Below are 18,393 nucleotides of genomic sequence, written 5' to 3'. Positions count from 1 at the left end.
CAATTTTGTGTTAATTTTATAGTGGAAAAAACAAAAGAAAAATACTGTTTTAATGTAATATTTTAACTATTACATTAATTATAATAATTCTGCCAAATGCTGTTTTCTGATTGATTTAAGGTACATTTGCAGTCTCTGTTTATTTAGGCACAGCAAATGTAAGCAGTGTTCAATATAACAATAGGTTCAAAGTGTTTTTTTTCATTATTATTATTGAAATGTTTGCTTTTCTTTTGAGGAAAGTAGACCTTTCATGAATGGAGACACGTGACCAAACACGATGACGTCTGGCTTTGGTACAAGAAAGCAATCAACAAGGAGCGCACGAGCTGATATCTGGAAATCGCTTCTTTTTTTATTTTATTTTATTTTCTTTTGCTGCTAAAACCAAATTCATATTTATTTGTAATGCTCGCTCCTCCTCACCGCGGTTTGAGAAGAAGAGTTTGGCAGCTCTGACTTCAGGGAGCTACATCGTTTTAAATTCAGGTGAGTCTGGAAAGCGAAGCGACTCGCTGTTGTTGTGCTGAGTGTGCAGAGATGTATTAGCACAGTTAGCTCGTCAAGCTAACTATATTAGCTCCCACAAACGGTTTTCAAACTAAAGCGTCCGCTGTACTCGACCGCTTAAAACACGTGTTTATCTTCTTACTAGGGGATTTATTTTGAAAGTTCAAACCTGGTACGTTACACAGTGGCTTACTGGAAGAGGTTGCGCTCTTACTATGCAGGGCTAATCTTTTGTACGCTCGTAAAATGCGAATAAAGGGGGAAAACATTCAGATTTTAGTGCTCGTGGAGCGGGATTTGCCATCCGTTTCGCACCTGGTGGCCAATTCCCATCCCGCGAAGAATGGCTCGGTGCCACAGTTGTAATGTGCAGACAGAGGCACGGGGATTTCCTCGCTTGCTTGTATCGCATTGCTTGCTTGCTTGTTTTTGTAGGCGGGGAGTTGTTTGCCACTTTCGCACGAGCGGGGCGCCGAGAGGTTGAGTCGCGGAATGTCAGGAGCGTGTAACCAGCGTGTAACCTGTGCAGGTTCCCCTTTGCCATAATTAGTTTGCTCTGTGTTATTACGCCCGGTGTGCTTTGCTTGCCCACCGTGTCTGAGCGCCTCTCTGTGGGGTTTGTCAACTCATGCGCTTCTCGCTGGTCAAACCTGCTGCTTCATCACCTCGTTGTGCGAAGGAACGAGCGGCAGCCGAGCCAGCCAGCGGTGTTGCCAGATCAGGTTGGTTGCAGTGTCCTTTTGTGACATTTTTGGTCAGAAGCGAACGCGATTATGAGAAATCACAGCATGATGATGTCGCTTTTGTATGTGCATGAATTTGATCTTCCAGGAAATCGCTTCCACACCATCCTTTTCGTATTGAATTGCTTCACCTGGAGTGATCTTAATTCATCTCACTACTATTTGAAATCAATCGTCAAATCAGACCAGTCGGTTTTGCGTCCCTCATCAATATTGTTTCATTTTAAAATCCCAACTAGAAGGCGCGATATTTTTATCATGCTGAATCATCACAATGATGTATTTAGGCGCTCTCTTAGTCAGAATCCACCCCGAAATATGGCACCACCGGACAAAGGTCTCCTCGCCAGATGAGTGTCGATGTTTATCACCGAGCCCGTCGTTATTAGTAGGAGACGGATGGAGATCTGGTTGCTGATCTCTCATCTTTCCCCAAGCCATCAGCATCAAGTGATGACCCATCAGGCAATTTATCAATAGCCTCATCGACATTCCGCTGAGAATGTGGCTTTTTATTGCAGCGCTGTCATGATGTACATCAACAAACACATTTAGACTAAATGCTTAGGTGTCAACTGCGATGTCAAAAACATTTTTTTTTAAATTGCACAATAAGCAGATATTGTGTGTTTTAATATTTTTAATCAAATGCCGTTTCAAAATTGGGTCATATCTAATTGTTGCATGATTTAAAAAAAAAAGAAAATACAAAAACACCACCTGAAAATTAGCATTTAAATGTATATTTTAATATTGAATGAGGCATGATGTGAATCATATCTTTTAAGATTAACCTTCCTTATAATTTATTTTAAAGTCTTGCAGCTCTTAATTACTTTAATTTTGGGATGACAGCTGCTCTTGTTTCCCTGAGTGTGACATGATGAAATTTGCTGCCTATTAGAGCTTATAGAGGGGTTGCAGGTAATGAATTATCCATGGATAGTCTCTGTGCAATTTGAAAAGTCACCTTGGAAACTGTTGAGCACACATAGCCAGGGCTAAAACACATAGAAGTTGCCCATTCTTGCACAGATATCCCAACTTATTTCATCATCTCTGTTCATGCAAGAGAGGGAGAGCGCATTGAAGTGTGTTTAGCAGACAGGGCAATCGTACATCAGAAGCTTGGCTTTGCAATAAAGCGTAATGCCCATTGCCCTGCCTCTCTCTGCAGGTAACGAGGAAAGATGATGGTCCATATAAGCGTCGGACGGAGGCAGAGAATGGCGGAGATGAGCTCTTAGATTTATCTCCTCTTTCATTGAGGTGGTGAGGATAAAATAAAGCTAGGTATTGTAGAGGTGAACTGAGTGCACAACTCATACCCAGTGGCGTTGCTTGTAGTGGGCAGGCGGCGGAGGGTGGAAGAGGATATGTGAGGTTGATGAAACACGAAGCAAGACTTAGCTGTGCACAGAGGTACAGTCTGGCCACCAACACCACTGTACAGCCAACTCAGCTGCGCTTTGGGAGTCGTTACGCCTATTCAGGACAATTATTAGCCTCCAGAAAGGAACACAAATGCAGGATTTGTCCACAAAAGTGCTGCTTAAGCTGCACAGGGAAATAGAAATGCCTTGGAGGAAGGAAGGGAAAAGATCAATATTTTTTTTTTCAGCCCTCTCCTTTTGGAATAGGGAGGGAATGTTGGTGATGAAACCTCTTGCAAGTGTGCTGCGGATTAGGATTGCTAAGCATTGCGATATGCCCCCCTTCACTCCTCAAAGTAATACTTTCATCCAGATAGAGTCGAAAAAGTGTGTTTGATGGATTTCTTGGAGCTTGACTTAGACATGCTGTGTTCATTAGGGCTCTCTGTTTACTCAGAATTTAGTGGAGTAAACGTGATGAGCATAAGTGCACGTCTTTCTCATGGCTAACCTTTCATTCTTTATCTTGACTAAATTCTGTGCGGAACAGATCAGCTTTAAACTCTTATGAGGAAGCAAGTGATTTAAAAAGAAAAATCCCTGTAATGCTGTAAAAACAAAGTCAAGATAAAACTAGTGAAAGCCTCAGAGTTGGTCTCCTTGCATGTTTTTCAGTTACTTAAAAAGACATAACTAGGACCGTTTCTAGTAGGTGTCTTACTTTCCGAGAAGGTTTAGAATAGTAGGAGCTTGTTTTAAAGATACCACATTGTGAAGATCCATTGGAGGATTGTGAGAACTGCAAACTGCTAGTATACATTGGATTTAGAGTTACACTTATCACACTTTTCCTGGCTAGTACTGATTAGAATTTTTTTAAGGGCTGACTTAACAATTAAAATTTTTGACTGATTACTTTTTGTCTGTTTTTTTAAGGACTGTGACACATAAAACACAAACGTGCTGCAGCTTATTTGAGAGTTTAAATCCAGCTGTAAGATTATTTTCATTTATGCATAAAAAAGTATATTGATAAAAGTAAAAAAAAAGAAAATCAAAGCACACACTGCTGGTTGAGCAGTATAAAAATTCAAATGCATTTTGTGATTTAATAAACAGATTTAAGTGAACTGAATAATAGGTTTATTCAATCTCTGATTGATACTTCTGTTAATAATAGCAAAGATCCACACAAAACTGAGTTATTAAATGGAACATTAAATTATGTATATCTTTTCATTTTATTTGTAAAAGTGTTTGGGGGACAGTTCTATTCTGTGATTGCATAATTTTGTACCAATTAGACATGTTTTTAAAAAACACAGTTTTGAGTATCTTTTATGTTCTAACAGCAATGAAGGAATTTCAAGGTTTTCCCCATGTATGCATCAATTCAGATATTTAGAAGAAAATATATTTTTTTATTTAAATTACTGAACCACTTGCTACTGGGTTCCTTTTATCGGCTAAAAATTGCAAGTTTTGATGAATAGAAAATTAAATGATTTATTTTCATGTCCTTCTTTTGTGAATGATATTCAGCAACTCAGTGTAACCAAATTCTTAAGTGAAAACATATTTTAAATGTTTGAGTAGCTCCCTGTTATGCTCCCTAATGTTGTTTTTGGGAGCATTAAAAACATGTGCAGGAGGATTCAGTAAAGAACATTTAAGACGGGGCAAACGAATAAATGTTTTAAAAATTCAAAAATGATCCTAAAGTAAGACATTTAGAATTTTTCAAATAAATTTGTTTCAATATCAGGTTTTACTTAGGGAGAATCACATAGATGTAACTAATCTCTTGTTTTTGTGTTGTATCTTTTCTGTAGAAATTCAGCTCTTTGAATCAGTTTGAATAAAAAAAAAAAAAACGATAGGAGAAAAAGATATGAAAAAGTGACTTGTCCTTAAGCCGTTATAATATTTTGTGAAGTTTTCATTATTGAAATGCTACTAATAAATCTGGTCTGCACTTGCGCTTCAAAAGGTTACGATGTCAGGTCAATACAATATATCCTTAAAAATGCCAGTGCTACAGTAAGCAGCAAGGTTTTTCTGTATACCGATGTTGGTTGCCCTCAACCTTTACTTCCTCTGCAACAGTATCACAATATATTCTCTTCCTGTTGAAGCAAGTCCTCCAGGCAGATACAGTTGAAGGTCCAGAGTCTCTTCTCCCAGCCTGCTGCTTGTACTGACGGAGCAGCTCGGAGAGTAAATAGCGGCGGCCGAGCCTGAAAATAGATTCTGTAAGACTAGAAAACATCGGAGAGCACAAACTAGTCCTTTTAAATAAACCTCATTTTATGAGCGACTTAAAAAAAAAAAAAAAAAAAAAAAAAAACTCCCTGAGGGCAGTGATTCATGTTTTCACTTTAAACCAACATGAACTGGATTCAGAAGTTGAGATAATGTGCCGCATGCTTTTTTTTTAATTATTTTTATTCCGTGGATGGTATTAGCTTCTTTGTTTATTTGTTGTTGTTCTTTTTTTTCCTTTTTCTTGTTTGTGATCCTATTAACATAAATTACCTTATTATATATAACAAGGGAAAACACAAAATAGGAACAATTCTGGCAAAGTCTTCCTATTCTTTTAGCTGCACTGCTGAGGGGTCGCCACAACACATCCTCCACTTCCATCTGAACCCGCCTGCAGCACACTCCTCTGTCACACCAATCTTTGAATATCCTTCTTCACTACACCCATGCACCTTTTTATGTGGTTTTTCTCTTCTCCTTTTCCATGGCAGCTTCATATTCAACACCTTTTCACCAATATATCCACTAACCTGCCTCCACAAATGTTCAAGCCATGTCTGCCTTGCTTCTCTGACTTTGTGTCAGAAGCTGTCAACCTGAGCTGTACCCCTGATATACTCGGTTACAATTCTGGCAAATTTATTTTCTTTTTTTCTTTTTTTTTTTAGCTGAGATATGTTTCCTAAATTATCAAACTTTTGGAGTCAGATGAAAGATAAATAATTATAGAAGACAATGGGATTCACAAGAGATGGAACAAATTGGACAAAACCATTTTTTAACTGATTTTTTTTGTATTTTAAAAGACTAATCTTCTTAGGTAAAGTTTTAATATTTTACTACTCATTTGAATCTATAAACTTATTTGAATTAATATTAAAACCTGATTATAAGTTACCCAAACAACACACTAAATGATATATATTTCAATTTACCTGCTAAAGAAAAAAAAAGTGAATTTGAAATTATTCTGGAAATTTGATGTTTCCTGATGTTTGATCTGAAAGCAGTGAATATTGAAATATATAATCAGGTTTGATTGGCTTAATGTTTTAAAACTGGTTTTAAATGGTTTTTCTATTTGTACATTTTTATTTTATTTTTAGCCATGAACCTGATATTTTTATACCAATTTTACACAAAGTCTATATCAGTTCTGCTTATTAACATGTAAGCTATCAAAGCTAGTTGCCCATGCTTTTGCAGGCATTGGGATGAACAGGCAACAGGTGAAGGTGTCAGTACTTGTGTATTTGTAGGCTGTGAGGACCGAAAACCTCTTAAGAAGAGCTCGACAATAAAAATAAAAGAAATCTCTAAATTGTCGGCTGAGTTTCCTTTCTCTGCTGGAGTTCAAATCAGTGCTGTTTACAGAGGATCTAAACTGGCAGCCACTCTAATGCCTGTCACAATAATTACACAGTCATATTATTGTCATCATTTGTAACAGTTGTCTGTTTAATGTTTGTTACTGAATAGTAGTACTGCAGTTGCAGCATACAATTGAGCAGAGACTGGCAAATCTATTAAAATGTTTGACAAGCCGTCCACTGGCCCCTCATTTTGAGATGTTATGTCAACAACAGAGATCACATAAAAATTTGATTAGTTTTATTTTTAGAGCCTTTACTGTACAAAAGAACATAGATGAGTATTTCCCTTTTACTACAAGCAGATCACATTTCCACTCTGAAAGCTACTGAATGATTCTCCTCCTTGCTGTTTTTGTCAGTCTTATTTCACGCTCTGAATACTTAGTAGTTAATGGCTTCCCACCTCTCTTCCCATCGTACCTTACTGTTGCTCAGATGCACTCGTACACAGTTTCTCCATCCTTAAGTTTGCACCACTCAAGCCCATATCGCTCCTCCAGAGCGATCAGAGGAGTCTGATTTTTAATTTGCAGTTAAATGCCTCCCGACACATGCAGCTTGCTTGATAATTGACTTAGCTCAGCTGACAGGAGAAATGATTAGATCTGAGTTTCTGGGTGATCTTTTTGAATCTGAATTAGAAGGGAGGTGCTGAAAGTAGGGCGTCTGTTCAGGCGCGGTGAGTTCTTGAGGTGGGGTGCTTGTGGCGCACAGCTTCAAAATGCTGGCTGATGACATTAAATCATCTCAACTCTGTAAGAACAATCGAATAAGACGGCAAATGAAGTCAAGATACAAGATTGACTCAACGAGAAAAGGCTAGCATAGCTTTTTAAGTTCTTTTGCTTGCCTGTTAATGTAACTTAGGTAATCAACATTAGCCTTTTTTATGTTAAAAACAAAATGGAAAGCTTGATAATCAATAAAATTATCGACTTCAGATCAATAGTTGTCTTTACGGGGTTTGATTTGGAATGACAAAAATCTGAAAATATTGATTTGTTTACGTTTGGCTGATTCAACAGTAAAAAATAATAATAATAATTGTCCAAGCATTGGTAATTGAAAACATATACATATATTTTATTCTTTATGCACCACTAATTTTTATGTTTATTTAAATAACCAAATGCATTTTATTTTGAGGGATTTGTTTTTACTCTGCTGGCTAACAATTACTGACAATATTTGTGCCTACTTTTCTAGAGTGAGAAATAAGCTCTCACTAATTTGTACAATTTGAGAGTAAAAATATAACATAACCGAAAAGCTTTTGTTAATAAAAATAAAAGGCAATCAGCGGCCATCTAAGGGAGCCAACACAAAGAGCTGGATCTTTGAAAAAAAATAAAAATACAGCACTGTCAGCACTTTCTCTGGCATCTGCTTAGTTGCACAATTAAACTGTGGCATCAATTTTAATAAAACATTCCAATGTTTTTAAGCTATACAGTTTTATAACTGGCATAACTGGGACTGGTAGTGGTTCCAGAAAGGTATTTGTCCTGGAATCTTAAAATTGTGTGTTTGATTCAAGTTTACTTTGGGCAAGGTACTACAACTAATCTGAGTATTGGAGCATGAATGTGTTCCTGTTTGTGGCACTGGGTGACTGCGATAGAAAAACATTAGGCATCAGTTCTGACAATTATTCATTATCTACTTTGTCTATTGTAAGTTCTGTGGCTTCAAGAAAATAATACTTACCAGAAGGTAGTTACTTATCTTTACTGTTTTAATTCGGCTCCTAGTTCCTTATATTTAGAATTCAGTTAGCCCATTTTCGTGTACGTTTCTAATTTTATTAATTTACCACAATGTCTTATTGTCAAAAGAAACGAACTGGTAGGTTTAGGAAATAGCAATATGTGGGTAGGAATTGGTGAAGAGAAAAATAGACCCAGGGAAAAGTCTTTTCTCATCATGCATCTCCACTGTCTAGTTTTATTTAACTTATTATCAAGCTGCCAGAACCAAGTGCTTAGAAGCTGCTTTGCAAGTATTGATCATGGCATTTTTTATATGTATGCACTTGTGTGGTTTTAGTTTTCCGTCTCTTTGCAAATACCTTTTGTATTAGGCGATGTGAAATCCGCTACCTTGGCGGAGCAAATCTTGTATCCTGTTAGTCCTTCCCAGCTTTGTTTAGTATTCAGGCGGCAGGCGCTGTCGTAATCTGGATTCTGAGGCAGGTTTCAGGGGTTTTTGTTTGCTCTTATGGCCCTGATAATCTCGTTACACTGCTGTCAAGTGGAGATGGCTCTCCCTGCAGCCCCGAACCACCATGCGTGCCACCTCCAGTCCCCAGAAATATAACCTCCGCCCAACCCCCACCAGCCTGCCGCCATTTTGAGACAGTTGTTGATAGAAGGGCCTTGGATGTATCCTTGAAGAATCACCTCCTGAGTATCTCTATTCTGCTTCCAAAACCCTGGTACACCCCACCACCATCCCCCTCCCATTTCAGGCTGTAAACGACAGTGATAAATATTCACCATCGGGACACAGTGCACAGGAGCCTTGGCTCTGGATCCCCATCAACAAAAAGTCCCCCAGCTAATGGTGTTCATCCTTGGCATCCCCCTGGAGAAATCCTGTGACGAGATCTTTAAGGCAGGCCGCTGGCTTACAGCCAAATCTATCATGTTACATCAGCCTTTATAGGAGAGCAGATTTTTCTATTTATTTTTTATTATCATTCTTGAATATGAACCTGAGCTTGCCTTTGTAGATTTGAATGAACAGAGACTGCTTCTGATGGTCGGCTGGCCTGCTCTTATTGTGTTGGCTCAACTTCACAACTTATAATTGGCACCTTGGTTTTGGTCCTTGCTGAGATCAGTATTTTTTTTTTTTAACTCAACCTGCTCTACTCAGGCACCTCTAAATGTGCCGACCACGCATTTCACACAAGGCTTTTTCGTCTCTCTTTCTTTTCATCTCGTCCTCTCTTTTTCTCTCTCTCTCACTCTCTCTGTCTGTCTCTCACCATTCCTTTTCTGTGGGTGACCACACTCAGCATTTTTCTATTTCCTGTGGGTGTGATGTCTCTCCTCCACAAGCAATCAGCCCTGATTTGTCAGCGTTCTTCCAGGCGATTCATAAAAATTCAGCAAGCATCCACAAAAGACGTCTGCGTCCCCACCTGCAATGCCCCCTGCGCTCCGAGCTGCAGATCTCACCTACTGCTCCGATGGCTAGATGCTCACTAAAGGCCTGGAATTCTTAATGCGAGGCAATATGCTGCAGGACTTTTTGTTTTTGTTTGAATTATTGAACTTAAAGCCATCCTGTCACTATCAAATAACTCACTGGAGCACCTCTGACATCCCCTTGTCATTTCTGCAGAAAATTGTAGGTGTGTTTTTCTCTCCCTGGCTTCTCTATTTGTGTGGATGCCTCTTTGTCTCTGTGAGGTATGACATGCCCGGCAGTGGAAGGGAGCAGCTGTGCATTGGACCTTGTCTGTGTTGTTCTGCCATGCCCTGTCATTGCTAGCCGTCTGTTGGCAGCAGCCTGTGCTGGAGGCTTGCAGCCTGGACACAATCTTTCCTTGGTGTCATATGGTGAGCTTTCACAATGCCAAGCCATGCCTTCGCACAGCTGTGTGACAGAACGCGTATCTTTAATAGGCATGGTAGCATGATATTCCCACTTTATGATAACCTTGGGTAAAAAAAATAAAATGCAATATATTGTGTTTATATCAAAATCAAAAAGTAACACATAAAATGATATTTACTCCTGCTAAAAAAAAAAAGCAGATTTATTATAATCGTTATAATAGTGTTTAATAGCTGTACTGTGTGACTCTGAGATTCATAAGGCAGAGGAACGTCCTCTTCATTCAAACGCTTTCTATAACATCTGATTAAAGTGGAAAATGTTAGCAGTTTTTAAACCAAGCTACCAGACATTGCCAGCAACCAATTTTTACTTGATTTTGCTATTTATTAAGTACCTTTCATTTCGTTCTTACACACGTCAAAGAACTTCCAAAATTTTTAGTTTATAAATGCATCAACCTATATCGTGTATTGTTCTGCCCTGCCTTCAGATTATTAAAAATAAGAAAAATGGCAGGGACATATGTTATGATGCATAAATGAAGATAATCTTATCCTTGGAACAAAATAGTCACTGTAATAAAGTTAGAAGGAAATACATTTATCAAAGTTTTATTCATAAAACAAAAAAAAAGGAGGAAATTGATATTAGTTGTGAAAAGCTTGATCAGTGCAGCCGTAGCTCTTTCTTTTTTCTCGCTCTTATCCTAACAGCTATTAGCCTCATGCTTTCCTGTCTGTTTGTCCATTATCTGTGCATCATCAGACAGACCATTATCCCATTATGCTTTGCATCTGTGGTCCAAATGCTTACTGGAAATGAGTCACTGCAACGGCCTGTAAAAAGTAGGTGTTACTATCATACGACTATTCATAGCCAGCCCATCAGGGATGAAAACACCACATTTAAAAAGTCCGCTGAAGGCGGGGTGGGATGCAACCACATTACAGCGGAACGCTGCTGTTTTTAAGAGGACTTTATCTTTTAGAGTGAAAAGCATCAAAAAAATTCCAGTCACAATCTGACCCCATGTTATGTCCCCAGCCTGTGCAGTCGTGTCGTATTCAGGTCATTTTTAACAAGCGTCTGTCTCTCCCTGTTTGGCTCAGGTGACCGGTCCACCTGTAGCTCCCCTTTTGTTGCCATGGCAATCTCCCGGCCTTCTTATAGTGCACTTCAGAGCTGCGACTCATCTGTTTTTTCCTTGTCTTACCTCACTGAGCTTTCTCCACACATCATACGTGACTGGCTTAATGTGCTCGGAGGCCAAAAACACTCACTTGCGTGCACACACCATCACACACAGTAGCTGTAGCTCTTTGTACTTTATTTGGTGTGATGCTGTCTGAAAAAAAAAAGAAAAAAAAAAAGAAGAAGAAGAAATCCAGCATGTGTTTGTTTATGTAGTAACACTGCTGGCTGTGTAAATCAGCTTACGGAGGCAGTGTGCTGGGTGGGCGGACTGTGGTGGGTGTCGCTGACACAGCATTTATAGCGTGCAGAGCAAAACTCACAGTCACAACTCTGAGTGTGTGTGTGCGTGCGTGCGTGTGTGTGTGTGTGTGTGCGTTTTTGTGTCTCGTCTTATGATGGAGCTCACCCGATAGACAGCATTCGACCTTCTGTCTTTACACCCCTTGGTTACATTTCTCACTCACACAGCTTCCCTGGGTGTTCCCTCTGTACTGACACAACAAAAATTAAACTGCATTGCAGCCTGGTTATTCTGGGCTCTGCACTAGTTACGTCCCTTTTATTGATTTGTGGGATTATAGCCGAGCTGATTCCAAGACAGGTGCGACTGTCTAGACTGGGTAGCTCGCTGCCCTGTGTACCTGGGAGAAGGAACTCTGTTTTCTGAGATATTGCGAAGTGCTGCCAGCCAGTTTAACAGCGTCCTGCATTCAACTCCCAATAATCCTTTTTGACGCCGCCGCAGAAGGTTTATGTGCCTTCCTCTAAATTGCATGTCCTGTTTAAAATCAACCCGATTTACGTTTGTGGCAGACATAGCGTCAAATTATTTGTTTGTTCTGACAGATGCATAAAGAGGCCTCATTCAACACTCTTGGTATCACTGAGAAGGATGTCTGAAGTCCTTGACCTACTTTATATTTTTGGGTCAAAGTCAGGCTGGAGCCTATTTGCCAGAAATATATTATTTTGCACTGAAATTAATTCGTTCTTTTGACAGCAATATTTTTTTTTTTTTTTTTTTTTTATGATTATGACTTTTCACAGAACAACCAGCAGTACAGGTGGAGGCTTCTCTTGTGGCATGAATACCATAAACAAAGGAAACAAGGCCTTAAAGGTAAACAACAATGTCTGATAAAAATGTTTTATTAGGACTGTTCCTAATTTGTGATTTTCTTTTTTGGAGTTGGAATTTAAATTTTTTTTTTTTTTTCCCATTTCAAAACATAGTGCCTTTTAACTAAGTAGAGTAATTTTTGTCCTTTTTGCATTTTTGTCCCAGTGACACATTTAAAATGTACTTTTCAATAAACCATCATTGTAATTTTTTTTTCTTCTATCATTCCTTGATGTTTAAATTTGATGTTTTATTTTCCACTAAGAATTTATATTTTTTATTTGTACTAGAAGCCCATCAATTTTTATAGATAAGGCATAAATACAATAAAACTATCAGTCAGGGTTGCTATCTATTTTTGAAATTACCAGCTATGGATTACACTTCAAACTACTGTTTGCATTTATAGGATGGGGGGAAGAATCTAATTTTAGCTTCTCTTATTTTCTCTAAAGTGAGTATTTCAAAGGAGGGCTGAACCTGGATAAGGGCTAAAATTTCCCAAAACTTGCTATATATTTCTCATGCGTAATGAGGACTGAATTAAATAATTGATTTTTTTTTTTTTTGCAAAAATATGTTGATACATGCTCACTGTTAAAAATTTCTGTCAAACTTTAAAATAGTATTTTTTTGTGTCCAACGGACACAGGTGGAGCACAAATGAAGGGACTCCCAAGGGTTACAAGTATAACGTTTCAGTTCTCAGGATGGTGGGTCACATTTTATTGTTCAGTTGCAATGTCTACTGTTGCCAGAAGATGATAAAATGTATATTTTCTGTTTATTATCAAATATGTGCTTGGAAAAGTTGTGTTCAGCTAATGATCTGATCATTGATAACAGTCACAATTGCTTATGTGGCCTTTTGGTAAAATTGGAAAAAAAAAAAAATAATTGCCCACCCTCCATGACCTAATATTGTTATGTCGCCCACCCTGAGTTTTAATGATGACTTTTTTTTTTAAACCAGTTTTGATGTAAGATCATTTCTAATTGCTCTGCCTCTGCAGGTGAAGCGGGAGCCTGGGGAAAATGGTACCAGTCTAACGGACGACGAGCTGGTCACCATGTCGGTGCGCGAACTAAACCAGCATTTACGGGGGCTCTCTAAAGAAGAGATCCTGCAGCTAAAGCAGAGGCGGCGCACCCTGAAGAACCGTGGCTACGCTGCAAGCTGCCGGGTGAAGCGGGTCACCCAGAAGGAGGAGCTGGAAAAGCAAAAAGCCCAGCTGCAACAGGAAGTGGACAAGCTGGCAACAGAGAATGCAAGCATGAAGGTGGAGCTGGATGCTCTGCGCTCAAAGTATGAAGCCCTCCAGAGCTTTGCCAGGACTGTGGCGCGCAGCCCCGTCACTACAGGAAGGGGACCCATGGCTTCCGTGATAGGGCCCCTCATCCCTGGTAAAGTAGCTGCCACCAGCGTCATCACCATCGTCAAATCCAAAACGGAGGCCAGGTCGTAGTAGCAAAATAGGCAGAGGGAAGATTTTCACTTCTGAACTAGTCAGTGCATTTTAACACGGTCCAGGGTCTCCTGTGTTTTTCGTTTTATTTTAACAGTCATAAAATGCTTCCTGATTCACTATGAGCAATGCAACTCAGCAGTCGTCCATTTTCTTTAATATAAGATGATGTTGTTCATCTTTATTTACCTCCAATTCCTTAATACTGACTCAATCAAATCTAACAATTTAAGGCCCTCTTGCTTGTTATTTTGCACTGACTTGAATAAGGATCAATAATGAAAGTTCACTTTCTTGGTCTTAATGCTACAGAAGTCTTCAAAACAACTAATCCAAAACTAGCAATTTAAGTCCACCTTGTGATATTTCAGTTTGTTTTGTTTTGGTGTTAGGTGTCTCTCAGTGATATAGGCATAAAACAATGCTGACAAACCTAGCGTTCGTTTCCGTTTATGCATCCGTGAAAGGCTTCAGTGAAGTTGTCATTAACGACATGACTGGTAGATGCAATAATATATGTATGCACTGAAAACACACATGGGGAAAAAAAAAAAAAAAAAAGAGATCTTGCGTATTTATCTTAGCGATATCGTTCCAGAGCTGAGTGCCATTCCAGTATGACAAGATTCCGCTATAATGTCCGAAAACCTGAATGTTGATACAATGATACCCTCACGATTTGTGAGGACACTCATTTTGGTCATAGAGAAAATACGTCGTTTTCTTTAAAAGATATCCCTCTCTCTCTATATATATATATTAAATTTTTTTGTAATTACTTCTTAACATGTCCGTCAAATATTTCCAAAAGAACGTCTTTACACAAGCTTTACTGTTTGAATTGTTAAAGTGTAGAAAACTTTGTCTATCATTGAGTTCTTGGTTTTTATTACTTGGTAGATCAAACGCCATTGTTTATAGAAATACAGAAAAAGAAAACTCATAAAAAAAAAAAATAAAATCCTGTGACATCTCTTTTGCAATTGTACCGAAAGTGGCTTATTATTGAAGTCTGATAGCTTTTTTCTAGTGACTAGGCGCGTACAGTGGGGTAGCGCGTAATGTGACGTATAAGTGGCAAGTTGGCGGTGTTGTTCACTGTATAGATGTCAACGCTGTGCTATTTAAAAAAAAAAAAAAAACTAATCTGTAGAGCTAAACTAGGTGGTGTGAACAAGATCAGTTGTCTGTGTGCATATTGGCATCTGTGATATCCTCTGCTTTCTCGGTGTTAGTTACCAATCATATTGTCATCAAGAGTTTACGTCAGCGAGCAGTGTAAGGCAGATATCAATGAAATAGTCTGTGAATTTAAATTAAGCTTAAACTAAAAGTATGCTGCACCTGATGTTGGATACCTTCAAAATATATCCTCTCTGACCTGAAAATAAAGAGCTTTATTGTTGGGAAGATTTCATTAGTTTTCACTCACTTGATGCTAACTGCAGTTCCTTTCAGAAGTTTACATACGCTCACTGACATGAAGGACATTAACTGGAGTCTTTTAATGTATATTTTTCCATACTATTATTATCATTAATAATAATAATGATAATTCTCCTTCTTCTGGGGCGAACTCACAATATAACATACAACTTTGAGAATTTTTAAAACTAAAAATTTAGTGGACAAGTCCATCTACTCCCCAAATACTATTTAATTAGGTTTTCCGGTAACACTTTATTTGAAGGGGTGTGCATAAGACTGACATGACACAATCATAAACATGACATAACAAATGTCATGAACATAAAGAAGTCTTTATGAATGTCTATGACTGTTCTCATGAAGTGTCATTCAGTAAATAATGACACTTTTAATGCAAAGTTGCTCTAAGAGTTGAATTGAAAGTCCATTAAAAGTGCCAACTTTGCATTAAATTATCATAATTTACAAAATCATGCAAAGTTGCCAATTTTAATGGACTTTTAATGCAACTTTTAGAGCAACTTTGCATTAAAAGTGTCTTTACCGGATGATACTTTATGACAACTGTCGTAAACATTCATAAAGACTTCTTTATGATCATGTCAGGTGTTATGTCATGTTTATGATGGTGTCATGTCAGTCTTATGCACACCCCCTCACATAAAGTGTTACCGATTTTCCTAAGCAAGGCGCCGACAAACCTAATACTTTTTGTAGCTACCAGCAGACTAACATCATTCTGACTGAATATTTTACAACTATCCTTTGTAGAAATCATTGCATTAATCTATATTGCTTTGATTTTTTTTTCCTCAGCTTAACTTCTTGGACTTATTATTGTGGCCAAATGGCTTAATCTTTAGATTTCAGTCCACATCTGAACTAATTTTTTCTGTAATCTGTGGGTAATAATTTAGGTAAAATAGTTTAAACATCTTCACAGTTTTGTGTTCCAACAGGACAATTAAACGAAACACATTTTGACTGTGTGTAGATTTAAACATCTACAATAAATTGAAACTTGAGGTGCTGACTTGTATTTTTTTGTTGCATAATTACCTTGGATAAATGCACAATTTAAAGCTCAAAATTTATGCGCCGTTCTTGTCCTTCATGCATATGTATAACTTCAACTGTAGATAGCAGAAATAAAATATGCAGTTTCCTAAGCCTATATCTGGATAATCCACCAAATAAAGAGGCAGATCTTCCGTAAATTGACCCGTGGGTCTTTAGATTAAAGGTGGCATGGTTTGACTGAGGGTTTGTATGTATGCACTAAGCTCCTGCTTGTTTTGCTCAGGACAAAACAGGCCACTAAAAATAAAACAAACAGTTCTCGATAAGAAGCAAAGTGGCAACATGGATGGCAGCTCTGTTTTCTCTCTTTTTCTCTTTTTTTTTTTTGTTAAATTTAGTTTACTTGTCATAAAGGGCTTCAATGCACACGTAGAAAGAGACGGCATGAACATGTAGATACAATCAAGAGCAGCTGCCAGCAGCGCTTCCCCCCCGTGCCGAGCGTCGCACCGCCTGGTTGTGTAGAAGGAGAACCGGCGCTGAAGCAGCTGTGCACCTCAAGGTGAGCGCAGTTGTTCAACGTCATTAACGGAACACACTTCAGCCAGGGGTCGCCCTCACTGAGGTGTTAATCTACAGTCACTCTCAAAACAAACATCTCAGCAAAACTCCACGTCTGAGATCTGGGTGCTGGTTGCACTGTCTACGCGCACGTCGTCCTACCCTCTCTCTGTCAACATGCTTAGCTATCTGCGGTGACGGGTTAACTGTGGGAAAATGTATTTGTGACTCTTGACATAGCCCAGTATCGATGTTGGCGTCCTTATTACCGTGGCCGTCTTGTGGAGTTGATCTTTTTTCGTGTCAAGTGTCTTTAAAAGTGTTCAAGTGGCACTGTCGAGCAATCTTTGAATCTCCTCTCGAAGGCGACGACTCTTTATCACGCATACTGGTGTATAGTATGTAGCTGCAGTAGGTACTGATGATCGTTGTAAAAAAAAGTGACCCTTAATATGCAACTCAGTGGAAAGATGTGGGAGAGATGTGTAAGGTTAAATTAATATCGTCAGAGTTGTTAGTCTGTTGTTTAAATGTTCTTGCTGCTTTGTTTTGAGATGCATATGTTTTTTTTGCTAAATGTGTGTTGTTATTCCTGAAGTTTTGCTTCCTGAGTAAGTGTAAAAGCATTCGGCCCCTTTTTTGACCTAAAGGATTCCAGGTTTTCTGCGCTGTCTTGAAACGAACTTTTATCATTTTCCAGATTTGCCAAATATGGAAAAAAAAAATAATAATTTTTTTTAAATAAAATTCTCAATTAGGTTTAACTTGCGTCCTTTAATTCCTTTTTCATACAAATTTGACATCATTTCAGGAAGACAAAACTCAACCAAGTTTTGTTTTTTTTTTTCTTTTTTGTAAAGAATTCAAACTTAAAAACCGTGTGGCACCCCTGGAATCCACAAAATATCCACCCTTATTCAGATTCCGAATTTCTAATTTCAACGTTAACTGGCTTGAATATCATGGAATTACAAATGTTTGTGATGTGGATGCAACTAAAGTGTCTGTCCCAGGGGTCTAATGCAAAATCTGCTTTTGTCTTTTTTGTTTTAATTGATATATATTTTTATGTACGCGTGTGTGTGTCCTCCTCTGCTGCTACACCAGTCATTTATGCTCCTTATTTTCTGTTGCATCCTCCACAGCATTTTCTGTCCTCATTATGTGGCGTTTTTCTAATTGATCTCAACACTGTAATTTATTCTGCACAAGTAATTTTATAATTGATCATTGCTTTTTTTTTCTTTGTAAGCAACATATTGGAGAGGATTATTACAGCACTTGTGTGGCAGTTGAATTTATTAGCTCTCGAGACGTTGGGATTTTTTTTAAAAGTGGAGTTTGTAAACGGTTGACTGTGCAGGGTTATTTTTTTCCCTCTCTTTCTTGCTCTGTGGAGTGGGTTTGTGTTTCAAACGGAATATAAGTGAGTAATACAAAGTTAATATTCTGTTTTTGTTATTTTTCTGTATGGGTTGTAATAAAATATTGCAGTACTTTGTATGAAAACAGACAATAGTTAATTGTAACTATTTATAAATTAAATTATTGTACTTTTTTGCAATCTGTAGATAAGCACTATGTATTCCTATACAGTATCAGCTGTGGATTTCAATGTGATTCTCCGAGGTGTCTAAGTTATTGATGTATATATTGTATGTTTGTTGATACAGCTTTCTTTATTTTCTATAAGACCAATAAAATGTTTTGGAAAAGGACTTCATGCGTTGCTGTCATTTGGATTTCTTGAAATTGGGTTTTGCATTATTCTGT

General features: G+C 38.1%; 1 protein-coding gene across 5 annotated transcripts; it reads left to right on the top strand.

The window, feature by feature from the left end:
* Positions 1-152: 152 nt before the first annotated feature.
* Positions 153-18,338, top strand: LOC106920092 (transcription factor MafG). Of its 5 annotated transcripts, none has more exons than XM_088008377.1 (3): positions 153-489; positions 12,073-12,145; positions 13,159-18,338. In XM_088008377.1, exons 2-3 carry the CDS (start codon positions 12,110-12,112, stop codon positions 13,609-13,611), a joined length of 489 nt encoding a protein of 162 aa, XP_087864503.1. In that variant the 5' UTR covers positions 153-489; positions 12,073-12,109; the 3' UTR covers positions 13,612-18,338. The 5 variants fall into 5 exon arrangements, with proteins under 5 accessions (XP_087864503.1, XP_087864505.1, XP_087864504.1 ...); XM_088008379.1 differs by having other exon boundaries at positions 12,073-12,858; XM_088008378.1 differs by adding an exon at positions 12,798-12,858 and having other exon boundaries at positions 153-12,145.
* The last annotated feature ends 55 nt before the right edge of the window (positions 18,339-18,393 follow it).

Source organism: Poecilia mexicana, unplaced genomic scaffold, assembly GCF_051168715.1.
Source record: "Poecilia mexicana isolate PSO_F unplaced genomic scaffold, ASM5116871v1 scaffold_8, whole genome shotgun sequence".
Taxonomy (NCBI): domain Eukaryota; kingdom Metazoa; phylum Chordata; class Actinopteri; order Cyprinodontiformes; family Poeciliidae; genus Poecilia; species Poecilia mexicana.
The sequence above is the reverse complement of the archived record's forward strand: the minus strand, read 5'-3'. Positions and strand labels throughout refer to the sequence as shown.